Genomic DNA, 16,549 nt, shown 5'->3' with positions numbered 1-16,549 from the left:
AGCCTGCCATCGAGCGTTCAGCCAGGTAACGCTCCTGGCACAGTGAACGACCCATCCCTGTTCGGTGCAGGGATGATTGGTGAGGTGGCTACCTCACTGGACGCTGTGCGGTTTCTTAACCCCCATTCTGTGCGTCTTGTATGCGACTCTCCCTGCCTCATGTGCAGCGGCTTGTTCGCCTGTGCGGGTCCCCCACGCCATTGTGAGGTAAGTGTATCTATGTGGGGACCTGTCTGTCTGGGGGGGGTGTCAGTCTGGGACTGTGTAACCTGCCTCTGTTCTCACTGTTTGTCTCCCTATCACTCGGCTGCATGCTGCGGGCTGCAGGGGGGGGGGGGGGGGGGGAGCTGTGACACTATCTGTGTCAGCTTTGTCAGTGTGAGAAGCTGTGTGCTGTGGGGCATGTTTTGTGACATGTTTGGGCACTATACAGCGATCGCTGCGGCGATCTAACATGTTTTTTTATACATGGATGACATGTGTGCATTACTGTACTGTGGAGCGGCGGTTTCGGCGCCAAACGGCGCCATTTTGCCTACACTCGCTCCGGCCGCATGTTCTACATGCATGGCGGCCATTTTCTTGTAGCCTCCCATAGGCTTTAATAGAGCGCCCTGGCCGCATCACTTCCTCTTCTCCAGGATACACCGATCGAGGCAGCAGCAGCGGCGAGGGTCTCCTCAGGTTATATCCTTCTTATCCATTGCCTGTGTCAGTTTTATTGTCCCTGTGGGGGTCTCATTGTGCTTGTGTGTGGTGCGGTGGGCTGCGCTCGCCGCGCTTGTTAAAGGGGTAGTTAACCCTTTATTATCCGGCATTTGATATTGGGGCAATGGATTCTCAGGAGGGCAAATTTCCTACCGCCTTGGTGGAGGAGGTGGGGATTTAGCCACTATTGTGGCTGGCCTTGCTGCTCAGGTGCAGATGCTGGTGGCTGCTCAATCTACTAAGAGACCCAGAGTTTCTCTTTCCTCTGATTCTGAGGGTGAAGGTGATGGGGCTGTTATGGCGGGGGCCTCCTTATCGGGGTCCCGCTCCTCCCTGGATCTAGTAGGGTCCGAGGTGGAGGCTTGCAATCATGGATGAATTGATTGCTTCCATAAAACAAACGCTGCGTTTGCAGGATGAAGTGTGTCCCCCCGCTGCCTTGGCGGCTTATGGGACGCAGAGAAAACGCAGGACGCCGCAGGTTTTTCCCTGCAATGATGATTTTCAGCGCGCTGTTAAGGAACAATGGCGCAATCTACGCAAACCTTTTGCTGTACCAAGTAGGTTCAAGCTGCGTTATCCTTTCTCGCCTTCCACTGATGAAAGGTGGTGTGTGCCACCCCCAGTGGATCACGCAATTGCGGTTTTTAAACAAATCCACTGCGATTCCTGCAGAGGATTCCCCGGTGTTCCGTGATGCCACGGATAGGAGATTGGAGTCTCTTGCCCGTCATACTTATTCTGTTACGGGTTCTATGCTTAAGGCTCTGTTTGCCTCTCTCATGGCGGCCCAGGCTGTCGCAAGTTGGACGCAGATGCTTAGGCGCGTCCTAGTGGCCGATTCGGCCTCGCCGGCGACCCTGGATATGGTGGATCAAATCCACCAGGGTGTCATGTATCTGTGTGATGCGGACTTGGACCTAGTCCCGTTGGCTGCACGTGTGCACAGCGTGGCAGTGTTGTCTCGCCGCCTGGTTTGGTTGAAATGTTGGTCGGTGGACCAATCTTCACGTAAGACCTTAGCCAATCTGCCTTATGATGGGTCTCGCCTTTTTGGGGAGTCCTTGGATGTGTTGATTAAGGGGATCACCGGAGGTAAGAGCACTCTCTTGCCCCATTTCCCCAAGGCTAAGGGGGCTTCTGGGAAGAAGCATGCTAATTTTCGGCCCCCTCAGGGGTCCTTTCGTGCCTTTCGGTCGCACTACAAGGGCAAACCGTTCAAAGGTCAAGGCTCTCAGAAGAAGCCCTGGTCTGGGAAACAGAAGTCCGGTCAATCCGGATCCGAAGCCCATAACAGTGCGGCCTGAAGGGGCGCCCTCACCCAGTTTTGGGGTGGGGGGACGCTTGCTCGGTTTTCTTCAACCCTGGTTGGCCCGCGTGCGGGACAGATGGGTTCAGGAGATCGTTCGATCTGGTTACAAGATCGAGTTTCTCCATCGGCCGGAGAGCAGATTTTTTCCCTCAAATCTTCAACTGTCTCCAGAGCGTTTACGGGACCTGCACCTGGCGGTGCGGGACCTGAGGGCTCAGGGAGTGGTGGTTCCGGTGCCTCATCGGGACAGATTTCGGGGGTTTTATTCCAATCTGTTCACCGTGCCCAGGAAGGAGGGCAAGGTTCGTCCAATTCTGGACTTGAAGGCTCTGAACCGCTCTGTGCGGGTTCACAAGTTCCGCATGGAATCCCTGCGGTCGGTGGTGGCTGCCCTGGTTCCGGGGGAATTCATGGCCTCCATCGATTTGAAGGATGCGTATCTTCACATCCCCATTTTCGAGGGTCACCAGAGGTACCTTCGATTCGCCATTGCGGAGGATCACTACCAGTTCGTGGCGTTGCCTTTTGGTCTCGCCTCGGCTCCGCGGGTCTTCACCAAGGTGCTTGCACCGGTTCTGGCATTATTGAGGGCCCAGGGCATTTCTGTACTGGGGTATCTGGACGACATTCTGGTTCGGTCTGCGACCAGCCAGGGTCTGGAGAAGGACCTGTCTGTCACGATGCAAACTCTGCAGGAGTTTGGTTGGACGATAAATTTTCCAAAGTCAACACTGAGTCCGTCGGTTCGTCTTCCCTACCTGGGAATGATCCTGGACTCGGTGCAGGCGAAGGTCTTCCTGCCGGAAGACAAACTCAGAACTCTTCAGGAGGAAGTCAGGTCCCTCAGGGACGTTCCGCACTCGTCTCTGCGGACGTGCATGAGATGTCTGGGATTGATGGTCTCGGCCTTCGAGGCGATTCTCTTCGCCCAGTTTCACACGCGGGGTCTCCAAGCGGAGATCCTGTCCATGTGGGACGGGCGACCTCAATCTCTGGATCGTCAAATCTCGTTGAGTCATCGCATCAGAAGAGACCTTCTGTGGTGGCTCCAGTCCCCGATGGTGTCGGGGGGCAAGTCTTTTCGTCCTATCTCGTGGACGATAATCACCACGGATGCCAGCCTGTCGGGCTGGGGTGGTGTTCTGGGCGTTCTGTCCGCCCAGGGAACTTGGTCGGAGGGGGAGTCCTCCCTTCCGATCAACATTCTGGACTTGCGTGCGATAAATCTCTGTCTTCATCGCTGGACGGACCGGCTGCAGGGCTGCCCGGTTCGGGTGCAGACGGACAATGCCACGGCGGTGGCCTACATCAACCACCAAGGGGGCACCAGGAGTGCCCGAGCGGCTTGAGAAGTGGCCGACATTCTGTCTTGGGCAGAGACTCATGTCCCGGCGATAACGGCGGTGCACATTCCGGGGGTGGAGACCTGGCAGGCGGACTATCTGAGTCGCCAGGCCCCGGATCAGGGGGAATGGTCTCTCCACCCGGCTGTCTTCCAGATGTTGTGCGCGAAGTGGGGTCTTCCAGATGTGGACCTGTTTGCGTCTTGTCTCAACAACAAGGTGAGAAGGTTCGTGGCAAGGACGCGCGACCCTCGGGCAGACGCGTCGGACGCGTTGGTGGCCCCCCGTGGCATCAGTACAAGCTGATGTACGCATTTCCACCGATTCAGTTGCTGTCCAGGTTCCTTCGCAGGTTACACTCGGAACGCAGCACGGTGATTCTTGTGGCACCGGACTGGCCTCGCCGGTCCTGGTACGCAGACCTCGTGAATCTGGCGGTCGACGCCCCGTGGCGTCTGCCTCTTCGAGACGATCTCCTGTCTCAAGGGCCGATATACCATCCTGCTTTACAGTCGCTGGCTTTGACGGCCTGGCTGTTGGGACCGAGGTCCTGAAGGAGAAGGGTCTCTCCCCAGAGGTCGTTCATACCTTGATCAACGCGAGGAAGTCTTCCTTGGGGAAGGTTTATTACCGTACTTGGAAGGCCTATTTTGCCTGGTGTGAGTCCAGGGGGTTTTCACCCCGCACGTACTCGGTTTCCAGAGTGCTGTCCTTCCTTCAAACGGGTGTCGATCAGCGTTTGGCGCTGGCTACGATAAAGGGTCAGGTGTCTGCGCTGGCCGTTCTGTTTCAACGTCCCCTGGCTTCCAACTCCTTGGTTGGCACTTTTGTTCAGGGAGTGCGGCATCTGGTTCCTCCTAGGAGGGATCCTCTGCCCCCTTGGGACTTGAATCTCGTTCTATCTGTGTTACAATGTGCTCCTTTTGAACAGATCAGGGAGATCTCGTTGTCTATGTTGTCCAAAAAGGTCGCCTTTTTGGTTGCGATCACTTCGGCTCGCAGAGTGTTGGAGCTGGCGGCTTTGTCCTGCAAGTCTCCGTATCTGGTTGTTCATTTGGATAAGGTGGTCTTGCGACCTAATCCTTCTTTTCTTCCGAAGCGAGTTTCGGAATTCCATCTTAATGAAGATATTGTCCTGCCTTCGCTGTGTGCGAAGCCTAAACATCCAAAGGAGGTGAGACTACATTCTTTGGATGTTGTTCGGGCGATAAGGGTTTACCTTAAATCGACTGAGTCCTTTCGAAAGACGGACTCCTTGTTTGTTCTTCCAGAGGGTCCTCGGAAGGGCATGGCGGCGTCGGCCTCTACCATCGCCAAATGGATCAGGCAGACCATTGAACAGGCCTATGTTTTGCAGGGGAAGGTTCCCCCTGTGCCTGTGAAGGCGCACTCTACTAGATCTCTGAGTACGTCTTGGGCCTGTCGTCATGGGGCTTCTGTAGCCCAGGTGTGTAAGGCGGCGACCTGGTCGACCGTGCACATTTTCACAAAATTGCGGCAATTCCCTAGGGTCCCTTGTTGGGGACCTCTGGCTGTTGGGATAAGTTTTTTTTATCCCCTGGTTATTTGTCTTTTCCTGGGTTGTTGCTCCTGTTGAGCAATTATTTTTCCTGTAGCCCAGCTGGTTTCCTTCCTTTGGTAAGGTTCCTTTCTTTGATGCGGAGACTGCGTTGCCTTTCGGCGCGGATGCGTTTCCCACCCCTCATGTTTGCACTGCTTTGGGACGTCCCCATATGTGACGAATATGAAGAGGCGGCGACTGTCGGAGGACGTAAGAGAAAACGGAATTTTTGTAAAATCTTACCTGTAAAATTCCTTTCTCTGAGTCCTCCGACAGTCGCCGCCCCCGCCCCTCTTTTGGGGTTTGGTTGTATACTCTACTGCTATTCCACTGAAACTGAGATATGGTTGCAGGAAGTAGGAGGGTATTGACTGAGGGGACCACCCCTTGAGGGTGGGATATGTTAAAAGCTTTAATGTTAACATATTCTGTTGCCTAGCTACTCCTTCGGAGCAAAGTCTAATACCCCATATGTGACGAATATGAAGAGGCGGCGACTGTCGGAGGACTCAGAGAAAGGAATTTTACAGGTAAGATTTTACAAAAATTCCGTTTTTTGTCAACACCAGAGTGAGGAAGTATTGACCAATGACCATCAAAATCCTCTCAATTAACGCCAAGGGCCTCAACCACCCAGCGAAAAGACCATCACTCTGGAAACTTGCTAACCAAAATCAATGCTATATCTTATGCACACAGGAAACACATTTTCAAGCATCTAACCATCCTGCTTGCACCAACAAGAACTTTGCCAACGTTTTCCTGCAAAGAAAAAAGGTATCCTAGTCGCTATCAATAACTTTCTCCCCTTTCAGCTACAAGAATGCATTAAGGACAGTGAAGGTCGGTTCATCCTCCTGTGCTGCACTATTACAGTGCTCAATATACCATCATCACCGTATACGCGCCAAATGTCCACCAAATTTACATTTTCCAGAAACTACACAAAAAATTAGCCTCAATCCAGCAAAGAGCAATACGTTTTTGGTGTCACAACACACACTAGAGGCCCGAATTTAGACCCCAGCTCTGGATTTAGACTCCTCTGCCTTAACCTCGAGAAGCAGACCTGCACTAAACACCCTTCTGTCCTCCTTCAAACTAAAGACGTGTGGAGATGCCAACATGTGGAAGAGTAGGACTACACGTTCTTCTCTTCTTGCCACAACACTTATTTAAGAATCAATCTGTTCCTAAACACCAACGGATTATCCAGAAGATTTCATCTTCCACTGTCCTATCTACCACATGGTCAGATCACTCTCCAGTATGTATAACTATAGAATCCATGGCCACTGCACCAACAACCCATTTTCCTTCTACCATCCTACAGGTATTAGACCCACAGGCCATAGCAGGAGCATTTAGTAGTTATTACTGTACCCTATATAACCTAAAGGATGATTCTTCTCTTAAGCATGTTTTACGATATCCCGTCTCTCCCCTCATTTTTAACTTGATTATGGAACCCTTGGCCCAAATAATTAGAACCCAACCAGCTATAGCTGGCTTCAAAATTGGATCTACTGAGCATAAAATGAACCTATTCGCGGACGATGTAATCCTCATGTTAACCAACCCTACAGCTTCCCTGGCTTCGGTACAACAATCTTTAAATTAATTCAGTATTTTTTCCTATTATAAGGTGTTTGCATTTAAGTCTCACATTTTACCACTAGGTTTACCAGTTGACACACATACCACTTTCGAAAACAAATACCCCCATGTATGGGCTTCAGAATCCCTTTCTTACTTAGAAATCAAACTTACTAAGAAGGTGTCCTCATTCTACAGAGCCAACTTTGTCCCATTTTAGAGAACCTATCTAAGGATCTAGAGAAAATCACTAAACTCACGCTATCTTGGTCCAGCAGGTTATCAGCATTTAAAAAGATTAATCTTCCACAACTGCTGTATTTATTTAGATCCCTACCCATCCCAAACCCACTTAGCTTTTTTTAACACCCTTCAGTCTCTACTGAGGCGCATGGTGGGGCACAAGAAAAAAAATAGAATAGCTCAAAATTGTCTCATCAAACATAGATCTGTAGGAATAACAGGATATATTTGCTTTAGAGACTACCACGTAGGCTCTATACTAGTGCAAGTAAAAGCATGGTTTCAACCTAATTACTCTTGTCTATGGTGTGACATTGAAACCCTACAGGTCCCAGAGAACAACCTGAAAAACAGGCTACTTAGCACTCCCTTAAGGAAACTGACAAAAAGGAATCTTTCCCCCACAATCCTAGCCACTATAAAAGCGTTTGAATACTTCACCACAAACGCTACATTAGGGGGTAGTCCTTGCAAGATCCCACCCTCAATTTCTGTACTATCACTACTCATACCAGAAATGACTATGAAATCTTGGGAGGAAAAGGGTATCTTATCCCTCTCTGATCTATACTCAAATAATCTCCTTATTCCATTCTCCTCCTTGCAAAAGTCTTCTCACTATTGAACAAACAGTACTACAAGTACATCCAAGTAACACATTGCTTAATTCCCACCTCCACAGATACATTCATAATAAAGTATGGATGTTTCTTGAGTCTGACACTAAAACTACTAAAGGTATTACCCTTTTTTTACAGCTTACTGCAAAACAAATTCTCATTTAACAATATGCCCCCAATGACTAAATGGTGGGCATTTAGTCATTGGGGGCATAGAGACATGGGTACTGCTTTCAGTGATTCCCAATTGAAATATGCCAAATGTGCTAACCTCCACATAACATGCTCCTCTAATCAATAGGACCTTACTACTTACAAACTGAATTTCAGATGAATTATCACTCCTTCAAAGATAGACACACACTCGACCCGACCTCATCACCTCTGTGTTGGCGGAATTAAGGAAAAACAGCTGATTTATACCACTTGCTTTGGTTATGTAGCGCTATTGCTCCCTTCTGTAAAAATGTTTTCCAGCTTATCGCCAACATACCTGGCAAATTACATACAACCCTCACCTGAACTGGCGTTACTTAGCATAGGCATTGACAACATCCCCACGCCCATGAGGTGCATAACAGTACATTGTCTATTAGCGGCCAGATTGTTTATCGTCAGAAACTGGGAATCTCTATATCTAGATATTTCTATCTGCAAAATAATCCACCTGGTACACACACACTACTCATATGAATACATGTTTGCTGTTTCTGAGGGCCGCACAAAAAAGGCACACAACCAATGTGGCAAATCTAGTCGGACTGGTATAAACTGAATTATCACAATCCTATCTAAACCTCCTCGCGACTACACGTTATGTATCAGATGTATGATAACCCTTTTCTTTTCTGTACTACCAGATGTTGGCAACCGATCTTTATGTTCTGTTTAATGTATTTTGCAAACACTACTTTTCTTTCTTCTGCTTTTCTCCTTTTTAAAACAATATTGAACATTCAGAAACTATGGTGGCAGTGCTGCCCTCCACCCTTTGACACAGCTTGCTCCCTGATGGGGTGTCTGGGTTGGGGAACAATATTGTTTCTGATCGATTAACCCAATTTCTACGCTTATAGTTTCAAATTAAATATGACCTCCTGTTGTGTACATGCAAACATTTGTTCAACCTATGTTATATGTTTTGCTACATAACCGCTAATGACATGACTTTTCTACATCTCTGTATTTTTTTTTTCTTTATGAATAATCAATAAAAACTTACTAAAAAAAAAAAAAATTAGTTCTTTGGATAAATAAAACAATGTATTCTGCAAAGGGTGAGATTGGTAAAATCAAATTTTCCTCTCGTTTCTGTTTTTGGAGGTTTAGGTACATTTTTGACAACACTCACCCTATACAATAATCCCTTTTTGAACCATGTTGCTAGGTTTTATTCAAGTAAGCATGTTCTTGTGACTAAGATGCTGCTTGCAGTGATGTTTTGTGATGCTGAAAGGATGATGGGAAAAGCTCAGTGACAAGTATCCTATGACACTTCCCTTCTCTTTTAAGCTTCCTCTTTGCCACCTTAACAACTTCCCGCCTAGCCAATAGTAAATTGACAGCCGAACGTTGGTTGGGGTATCCTGAATGGGTATCATCTGACGGCCTTTCAGGATGCACTAATCATACGGCCACAAAGTGGTGCGATCTGACACTGAAGACTAATCTGAATACCGGTGTTCCGTGAGAATTACCTACCCGTGAGAAAAACCTACCCCTCGTCACTTCCGGCGCACGGCACTGTATGTAATGCAGCGGGTACATTAAAACAGCTGTGCTGCAATACGAGTCATCTCCACTCCTGTCACTGTCACTTCCCTGCTCTCGGCAAGTAAATATAAAAGTGGCGGCGGGTGTATGAAAACATAAATCACAGAGCCGAGAGCCGCTTTTATATTTACTTGCCAAGAGCAGGGAAGTGACCGGGACAGGAGCGGAGATGACTCGTATTGCCGCACAGCTGTTTTATGTAACCGCCGCGTGGGTAGGTTTTTTTCACGGTACACCGTGATATTTTCATACTAGTGCGCATGCGCACTAGTCCGTTCCTCAGTTGTTCCTTTAGGTATCCGGGGCTGTGAGCATGCGCACTGCTGCGCTGCTCAGCTGTTCCTGGCCGGAAGTGAAGAGGGTAGGTTTTTCTCACGGGGTAGGTAATTCTCACGTTACACCGGCTCGCTGCTGGTACTATGTGATCGCCGTGACTTATCACAGCAGGTCACATGACCATTGTAAACAATAGATGGGTTCCTTTTATGCCATCCATTGAATACAACTGTGTTGCTAGCTGTGATTGGTCAGTAACAGCCCATCTGTACCACATGATTAGCTTCGACCAATCACAGCTAATCAAAGGAAAACAGACTGAATGAATACGTTTCATTCAGTAAAATGCTTGCTTATAGCAATTTAATGCATTGCTATATGCAAACATAATGTGCAAAAAAAAAAAAAAAATCCTGATCACTTGCCCAGAGTAGTACATACTATATGTTACTATGATAACATTATATTGCTCTGGTCACCGTGTTAAAAAAAAAAAAAAAAAGCAAATTGAAAAAAAAGAGTAAAAATGTAATTAAAAAATGCAATTTTTGATTTAAAACTTTTTTTTTTTTTTTGTTCTTTCACCAGTTAGTGTCCCTGAAAACCACCACACCTTTTTATATGATAACACTGTACTGCACTAGTGACAATATGTAAGAAACTGTGGGGGGGGGGGGGGGGGACTGTGCGTCTCCACTGGATCAAAACCACATTGTTGTAGTGACAATATGTTAAAAAAAAAAAAAAAATAGTTTTTTTTTGTCATTTATAGTTTATTTTGAAAAAAGTAGAAAACCCAGTCGTGATAAAAATACCACCAAAAGAAAGCTCTATTAGTGTATACAAAATGATGACACTTTAGTTTATGTACAGTGTTGCATGACCGCACAATTGTCATTCAAAGTGCAACACTGACGGCTGAAAATTGGCCTGGGCAGGAAGGGGGTAAAAGTGCCCAGTATTGAAGTTTAGGTTTCCCAAGGTAAAGAAGCCTTTAAAGAAGCCTAACTTCTTGTTAAACCAGTACACGGGTCAGTTTTAGGATTTTTAGTTAGCAATTCCAAAGTACGTCTGCCTAAGACTTTGTAATTTTAGAGTGCCTTGAAGGCATCTCCTAGTATATCTGCTATGGAATATGTTCATCCTCCGACTCTTTCTCCTTTACAATACAGGCATACCCCGTTTTAAGTACACTCACTTTACCTACACTCACGAGTACGGACACAGGCTGGTCAACTTGGCATGGCACTACTCCCGGTTTTTAACATTGGCGTCTATGGGAAATCTTAATAAGCTTGACATGGCACTGCTCCCAAACCATAAGTGACAGGGATACCAAACTTAGGGAGCACCGAGAGGGGACCCAGGACTACAACATATCCTATTTGTGGCCGGCCAGCTTGCCTAGGTAATCTACCATGTCATAGTCCTGGATCCCCTTAACATGCTCCCCAAGCTTGGTGTCCTTGTCACTTATGGTTTGGGAGCAGTGCCATGTAAAGCTTACCAAGATTTCCTATGGAGCTAGTGTATTTTCCTGCATTGAGAAATGAAAAAAGGTATTGCTTAATTTTAAGTACCATTTCGTTTAACATACATGCTCTGGTCCCATTGTGTACTTAAAAGTGGGGTATGCCTGTATTATGTTTATTGTGAAATGACAACAAGTTTACTCTTTAAAACTGTAATGCAAGAAGCCATGCAACATGTAAGTATAGGTTGAGAAGCAAACTGCATGTAGGCTGTCTGTAAAGGTTTTTATTTATTCAGGTCATGGTATGTCTTGTAGTAGTTGGTCACATTTATCTGGACTTCTGTAATTTTGAAGACATTTCGTTGCTTCTCCAAGGAACCTCTTCAGTTCCAATGCATGTAGGCTATTGCCCAGTAAACAATATTGTTTTCCACATTCTTACTTTCTCAGCCATGCACGCAATTTTATTTTCTAACCAAGTTTTATGTTTGTTTCCAGGCTGAGGCCCCATGGGCTCCACCTCTACCTCTTGTAGATTCTCGTTCTCAGCAGCAAATCCGCAGACGAATCGTACTGGAGAAGCTGAAAAAAGTGTAAGTTCTCTGCAGTGTTTTTGTGCAGTATTAAAGGAAGCTATTATGTCATGGTGTGGCAAGAATTATCTCTACTGTCATGTTCAGTTGGCAGTACCACCCGCTGATTGCGACTCATTCAACTGAATGGGGGCACTCTGCAATCACAAGCAATGCACACATTTGTGGCATTCTAGTACTGGGTTTGAGGGGTTAAAACAAGCAGTGAGGAGGCAATACACGCCTCACTACCTGTCAAATGTTCTCTAAGGAGTGATCTGAATGCGGATCGCTCTTCAGAGAGAAACGCTGGATTTACTCCTTTTTTCACAGTGCCAGAGACAAGTTATACTAGCTTTTGAGCCAGTTGCACGCTGGGACAGTATGAAGTAAAATTAACACCCTTTTGGAAGGGAAGCCCAGCAAAGTTGTTGCTATCAGTATTACTATGTCTAGGCGTGAAGGACCTCATCTATTCTTTCAGGCCTCTATGTGTGTTTTATCACCTTCTCCAAGTTTAGCTTTAGCAAGAAACTGACTACACTTGTAAAACGTGTGAAAATCAAACTGCAGAGATTATACAGAATTCTTGTAAATAGCACAAATGAGAAGTGAACACATTTGTGTAAATGTTGTAAAGTCATTGAATACATTTTATACTTTGTTAGTGACTAGGGTTTTTGCCCAAGGTGGTGTCCACTTTTCATTTGAATGGAGACATTACACTGCCTTCCTTCTTTCCAGATCCTCAAACAGCAGAGGAAAAGTTACATCCTCTCAATGTAGTGCATGCATTTAAGGTATATTTGAAGATGTCAGCTCGGATTTGGAAGACTGGTTTTTGTTTGTGCTGCCAGAAGGGCCCAGGAAAGGGTAGGCAGAATCTAGGTCTATGATTTCTCAGTGGATTCGCCAGGTTATTATCCAGGCGTATGGTCTAAAGGGGAAGGTTCCACCTTTTCGGGTAAAGGCACACTCTACTAGAAGAGTAGGTGGTTCATGGGCATTCACCATCAACCTTCTTCGGCTCAGATTTGCAGGGCCGCTACCAGGTCTTCAGTACAACCATTCACTAGATTTTATCAGGTCGATGTTAGGGCCCGAGAGGATTCTGCATTTGGCCGCAGTGTGCTGCAGGCAGCTATGTAGATCTTTTCAGTCTCATGGCGGTTTTCATATTCAATGTCCCCTTACCCTCAAGTGCGTTGCTTTGGGACGTCCGAGATAGTAAAAATTATGGCTGCTCTGTGTCCAGTGATGTAAGATAAAGAAAATTTGATTTTCCCTACAGCTTACCTGTAAAATCCTTTTCTTGGAGTACATCACGGGACACAGAGGTCCCTCCCCTCTTGTCTGGGAAGTTTATTGCTTGCTACAAAACTGAGGTACTTCCTGTATAGGAGGGGCTATATAGAAGAGAGGGGGACTTCCTGTCTTTTTAGTTGCCAGTGTCCATTCACCTATAGGTGGCGTATAACCCAGATAGTAATTATTATGGTTGCTCTGTGTCTTGGGATGTACTCCAAGAAAAGGATTTTACAGGTAACTGTAGGAAAAATCTCATTTCTTCTGCTATATTGAAGCTTGGAGCCAGGACAAGCTCCCATCCTAGCAAGCACTCACAGCAGTTTAGCTTTGGACTAATACAGTGCCTTGAAAAGGTATTCATATGCCTTGAAATTTTCCACATTTTGTCATGTTACAACCAAAAACATAAATGTATTTTATTGAGATTTATTGTGATAGACCAACACAAAGTGGCACATAATTGTGAAGTAGAAGGAAAATGATAAATGGTTTTTAAATCTTTTTAAAAAAAAATATCTGAGAAAAGTGTGGCGGGCATTTGTATTCAGCCCCCCTGAGTCAATACTTTGTACAACCACTAGCTTTGCACATCTAGAGAGTGACATTTTTGCCCATTCTTCTTTGCAATATAGCTCAACCTCTGTCAGATTGGATGGAGAGAGCATCTGAACAGCAAAAAAAAAAGGCATCCCCACAACATGATGCTGCTACCACCATGTTTCACGGTGGGGGTTGTGTAGAGTTAGCTTTCTGCCACACATAGCGTTTTGCTTTTAGGCCAAAAAGTTCAATTTTGGTCTAATCTGACCAGAGCACCTTCTTCCACATGTTTGCTGTGTCCTCCACATGGCTTCTCGCAAAGTGAAAACAGGACTTTTAATGGCTTTCTTTCAACAATGGCTTTCTTTTTACCACTCGTCCTTAAAGGCCGGATTTGTAGAGTGCACGGCTAATAGTTGTCCTGTGGACAGATTCTCCCACCTGAGCTGTGGATCTCTGCAGCTCCTCCAGAGCTACCATGGGTCTCTTGGCTGCTTCTCTGATTAATGCTCTTCTTGTTTAGGTGGACAGCCATGTCTTTGTAGGATTGCAGTTGTGGCATACTCTTTCCATTTTCAGATGATGGGTTGAACAGTGCTCTGTGAGATGTTCAAAGCTTGGGATATTTTTTTATACCCTAACTCTGTTTTAATATTCTCCACAACTTTATCCCTGACCTGTCTGGTGTGTTCCTTGGCCTTCATTATGCTGTTTGTTCACGAAAGTTCTCTAACAAACCTCTGAGGGGTTCACACACAGGTGGACTCTTATTTACCAATTAGGTGACTTCTAAAAGTAATTGGTTCCACTACATTTTAGTTAGGGGTCTCAGAGTAAAGGGGGCTGAATACAAATGCACGCCACACTTTTCAGATATTTATTTGTGAAAAGATTTAAAAACCAATTATCATTTTCCTTCCACTTCACAATTATGTGCCACTTTGTGTTGGTCTATCACATAAAATCCCAATAAAATACACTTACATTTTTTTTTTTTGTTTGTAAAATTTCAAGGGGTATGAATTATTGATCGACCGATATCGTTTTTTTTTACCGCCGATACCGATATTTTGGTCATCGGATATCGGTATTGGCCGATATTTTCCGACATTAAAAATGTTTTTTTTTTTTTTAATGTCTACATTATTGGTTCTACCCCCTCCTCTGCACTTAAAAGCATTCAAGTTAATTCATGGCAAGTTTAGCTGTTTTGAATGCTGTAAGTTTTTTAAATTCGGCGCCGCCAGTACCTGGAAGTGATGTCCATGTCATGACATCACTTCCGGGTACTCGGCAGGGCCGAATTCAAAGAAATGGAGACCCGGTCAGACATCGGCTGTGCAGATGGAGACCCGATCAGATGGCGGCGGTGAAGGTAGGATGCCCGGGTCTCCTGGTTGGACAGGAGAACCAGGCGAGTCGCGGGAGGGGGCGATCAGAAAATCATAGTAGTACAGCACTATGGCTATACCACTATGATTTTCTGATCGCGTGTACGGGCCATTAGTGTCAATTCTGGAAGGTCCCTCATAAATTAATTGTTCAACTGATCATTCCATCTCAACCTTACTTCCTCACTCCCTCTCTTGGCCGGCCATATTCCATGTAATTGTCAACTTCCTGTACTTCCTCATATTATATGGCATTTGTATTATATGGTGTTTGTCGCTATTATGCGCAGCGTAACACGCGCATGAGCAGTGGGCTCCCAGCCGTAAAGTTACAAACTGTCCCAGCCGGGTGCCCATTGTGAAGATGCCAGGGACCAAAGACAGCGGGTGAGAATACCGCTGGATCGTGGGACAGGTGAGTGGCTGTTTTTTAAAAGTCAGCAGCTATAGTTTCTCTTACGTCCTCCGACAGTCGCCGCCATCTTCATATTCGTCACAATGGGGTATTAGACTTTGCTCCGTAGGAGTAGCTAGGCAACAGAATATGTCAATATTAAAGCTTTTAACATATCCCCACCCCAGGGGGTGGTCCCCTCAGTCTATACCCTCCTGCTTCCTGTTTCATATCTCAGTTTCAATGTCTAGCTTGTCAGGAGTAGCTGGATGTCTCTATGCTGGGGCATTTCTCTATTCTTTTTTGATTTTTGTTTGAGTTTTTTCTCTCTCTTTACTTAGCTGTTATTTTTGTCAGCATTAGTTAGTTCTTCTGATGAAGAGGTTTCATGCGGGCTGGGTCTCGGGCTGATCCCCCTGGTCACAGGTTGTGGGTCAGTGGCTTCCCAGCCTGCCATCGAGCGTTCAGCCAGGTAACGCTCCTGGCACAATGAACGACCCATCCCTGTTCGGTGCAGGGATGCTATGGTGAGGTGGCTACCTCACTGGACGCTGTGCGGTTTCTTAACCCCAGTTTTGCTGCGTCCTGGATGTGACTCTCCCTGTCACATGTGCAGTGGCTTGTTCGCCTGTGCGGGTTCCCCCACGCCATATAGAAGGTAAGTGTATTTGTGTGGGGACCTGTCTGTTTGGGGGGTGTCAGTCTGGGACTGTGTAACCCTGCCTGTGTTCACACTGTTAAGTTCCCTATCTCTCTGGCTGCATGCTGTGGGCTGCAAGGAGGGGGGGCTGTGCTGCACTATCTGTGTCAGACTGTGAATGTGTGAAAGGCTGTGTGCTGTGGGGCATGATTATATCGTGTTTGGGGCACATTACAGCAACCGCTGCGGCGGTCCGCCATGTTTTACTATACTGTGGTGTGTTTTTTTCTATTCACTGAGGTGGAGGAGCGGCGTTTTCAGCGCCAAATGGCGCCATTTTGGCTGCGCTCGCTCCGGCCGCATGTTCACACTGCAGGCGGCTATTTTCTTGTAGCCTTCCATAGGCTTTGATAGAGCGCCCTGAGTTGCATCATTCCTTCTCCCTGGGCGCACCGATCGAGACAGCAGCAGCAGCAGTGGTCTATCCAGGTTTTTATCCTCTCTATCCCTATATCCTTGCCTGAGTTGAGCTTTTTATCCCTGTGGGGGTCTTCTTGTGCTAGTGTGTGTGTGTGCGGTGGGCTGCGCTCACCGCGCTTGTTAAAGGGGCCGTTAACCCTTTATTCTCCAGCATATTATTTGGCAATGGATTCTCAGGGAAGCAAATCTCCTGCCACTTGGTGGGAGGCCGAGGGTCTGCCGCTTTTCCCCCCCAGGGGGGGATTTGGCTGAGGTTGTGGCTAACCTTGCTGCTCAGGTAAAAATGCTTATGGCTGCTCAGTCCACAAAACGGCCCAG

The 16,549-nt window shown here is 46.6% G+C and overlaps 1 protein-coding gene across 1 annotated transcript in view; it reads left to right on the top strand.

The window, feature by feature from the left end:
* RPAP2 (RNA polymerase II associated protein 2) overlaps window positions 1-16,549 on the top strand; it is a 133,300-nt gene that overhangs the window by 54,051 nt on the left and 62,700 nt on the right. Inside the window, exon 9 of the mRNA XM_082266134.1 lies at window positions 11,405-11,499. Within this exon, the coding sequence (XP_082122260.1) occupies window positions 11,405-11,499 (95 nt within the window). The remainder of the gene's footprint in view (window positions 1-11,404; window positions 11,500-16,549) is intronic.

The sequence above is a fragment of the Pelophylax lessonae genome (assembly GCF_965119305.1).
Source record: "Pelophylax lessonae genome assembly, chromosome: 8".
Taxonomy (NCBI): Eukaryota; Metazoa; Chordata; class Amphibia; order Anura; family Ranidae; genus Pelophylax; species Pelophylax lessonae.
The sequence above is the reverse complement of the archived record's forward strand: the minus strand, read 5'-3'. Positions and strand labels throughout refer to the sequence as shown.